We start from the raw sequence: 2,075 nt of genomic DNA, 5'->3' as shown, positions 1-2,075 counted from the left end.
CCCTGACTGCAAATGATTTTTATTCTATCTTTAGCAATCATTGTGAATATTGCCATAATGTTGTATTCCTTTAGTATAACAATGTTTTTTATATATGTATATATATATATAGAGAGAGAGAGAGAGAGAGAGAGAGAGAGAGAGAGAGAGTTTTGTCAGTTAGGTTTGTTATGATAGGACAATATTTGGCCGAGATACGACTATTTGAAAATCTGGAATCTGAGGGTGCAAAAAATCAAAATATTGAGAAAATCCCCTTTAAAGTTGTCCAAATGAAGTCCTTAGCTAAGCATATCACTAATCAAAAATTAAGTTTTAATATATTTATGGTAAGAAATTTACAAAATATCTTCATGGAACATGATTTTTACTTAATATCTTAATGATTTTTGGCTTAAAAGAAAAATCTATAATTTTGACCCATACAATGTATTGTTGGCTATTGCTACAAATATACATGTGCTACATAAGACTCCAGGTGTGCTCCAGGGTCACATATATAACACATAATGATATGGGTATATCCTTATTAGTGGTGAAATTTTCAAGAGCATTCTTTAATATATATTTCTTACCGCAAGATACTGGAAGGCAACTAAATTCAGTTCAACTTTTCCAAACACGTAGATGTGGTCCACCCATGAGAACGGCATACGGTGCTTGTACTCAGAGAAGGGTTTCCCGTTGACATTTATCTGAAAAAAGCCAAAAAGATAGTTATACTTCTATTGCAATAAAAGAGGCCTGTAGTTTTGGATAATAGAAATGCTTGGGGAAAAATGGTTTCCAGACAGAATAGCAGAACTTAAGCAGTGTCAGTAACCTTGTATGACTCCTGGGTGACAAGGATCTGCAGAGCAAACGCCTGACCTCTTGGGACGGGAGTTTTGTACTCGCGCTCTTCTTCACCCCAGACACCTTTCTGATTGGTGTTGTGCACGACGAACCCAGATCCTCCTTCATAGCGAGGGTTAAAATGCAGTATGACATCAGACCCATACTGAAGGTTCACCTCCAATCTTGTGAAGACAGATTAGAAAGAGTAAAATAATGAAAAACGTATTTGGTGATTGTATTTTCAAAATACGCATTCAAGTTACATATATACTTTGCATGTGCTGCTTTCACTATTAAGAAACATGAAGTGCATAAAGAAGTGTAAAACACAACAAAAACATATTTCTGGTTAATCTGTGGTTGACGAGTTGAAGCACATTCATGTCATTTTACAGAGAGACTGTTACTCACGCATCTGCATTTGGCCAAACCCGTCCACATACAGTAATACTCATGCCATCCTGCAATCCTCCCTGGATTGGAGTATTGAACGGGACACTCTGTGTGAAAGATTTACATACCATTTTCATACATCTTAAAAAATGCATACTTGCTCTTCTTTGCACATTAATGTTAATGGTAATAATAAAAAAAAAAATTCAGAAAATGCATAATGTTTTAAAACACTGTTCTTCTGATTATCTATATCAGCAATCCAGATCAAAGTGTGAGGTATCTAGTGTGAGCATATTTCAACATTTATCTTGTTTATCTCTTATCTTAATGTTTATCTCAACATTTCAGTGTGTTTGTCTAGAGATGAAGCTAAAATATGCAGGACAGTGACTCTTCTGGAACGTTAGAACATAGTCTGTATTCTCTAGTCTATACACACACACACACACACACACACACACACATACACACACACACACACTTGTAGTTTTTTAGATTGTAGTTTCTTCCTGTTGTCCCCTCAGTAGTCTTTATTGTAAACTGCTGTGTCTAGTTATTCTTGTAAACCTTTGTATTTATAAATGATCAAGTATTCGCTGTTATTCTGATAGACTCACTTTATGTTCCTTCTTCTTGTTAAAGTTAAAAACTCAGGGCTACATAAGTAATTTAGTTTTACTGATTGAAGAGTTTAGTATATGCATTACTGAAAGAGTTCCAATGTGATAACTCATCAGAAATAATTAGACCAGCCTAAGGGGGTGAATTCTTGTGTTGAAATATATGTTTTTTTATATATATATATATATATATATATATATATATATATATATATATATATA

At 33.9% G+C, this 2,075-nt stretch overlaps 1 protein-coding gene across 1 annotated transcript in view; it reads right to left on the bottom strand.

The window, feature by feature from the left end:
- Positions 1-575: 575 nt before the first annotated feature.
- LOC107719197 (galectin-9-like) overlaps positions 576-2,075 on the bottom strand; it is a gene marked incomplete at its 3' end in the record, with an annotated part of 1,996 nt that continues 496 nt past the window's right edge. Inside the window, exons 2-4 of the mRNA XM_016526570.1 lie at positions 1,249-1,337; positions 824-1,019; positions 576-695 (exon numbers count right to left, since the gene is read on the bottom strand). Coding sequence (XP_016382056.1) covers positions 576-695; positions 824-1,019; positions 1,249-1,337 — 405 coding nt within the window. The remainder of the gene's footprint in view (positions 696-823; positions 1,020-1,248; positions 1,338-2,075) is intronic.

Source organism: Sinocyclocheilus rhinocerous, unplaced genomic scaffold (assembly GCF_001515625.1).
Source record: "Sinocyclocheilus rhinocerous isolate Xijiao unplaced genomic scaffold, SAMN03320098_v1.1 scaffold1863, whole genome shotgun sequence".
Lineage (NCBI taxonomy): Eukaryota > Metazoa > Chordata > Actinopteri > Cypriniformes > Cyprinidae > Sinocyclocheilus > Sinocyclocheilus rhinocerous.
This window is presented reverse-complemented; position numbering and strand designations above follow the sequence as displayed.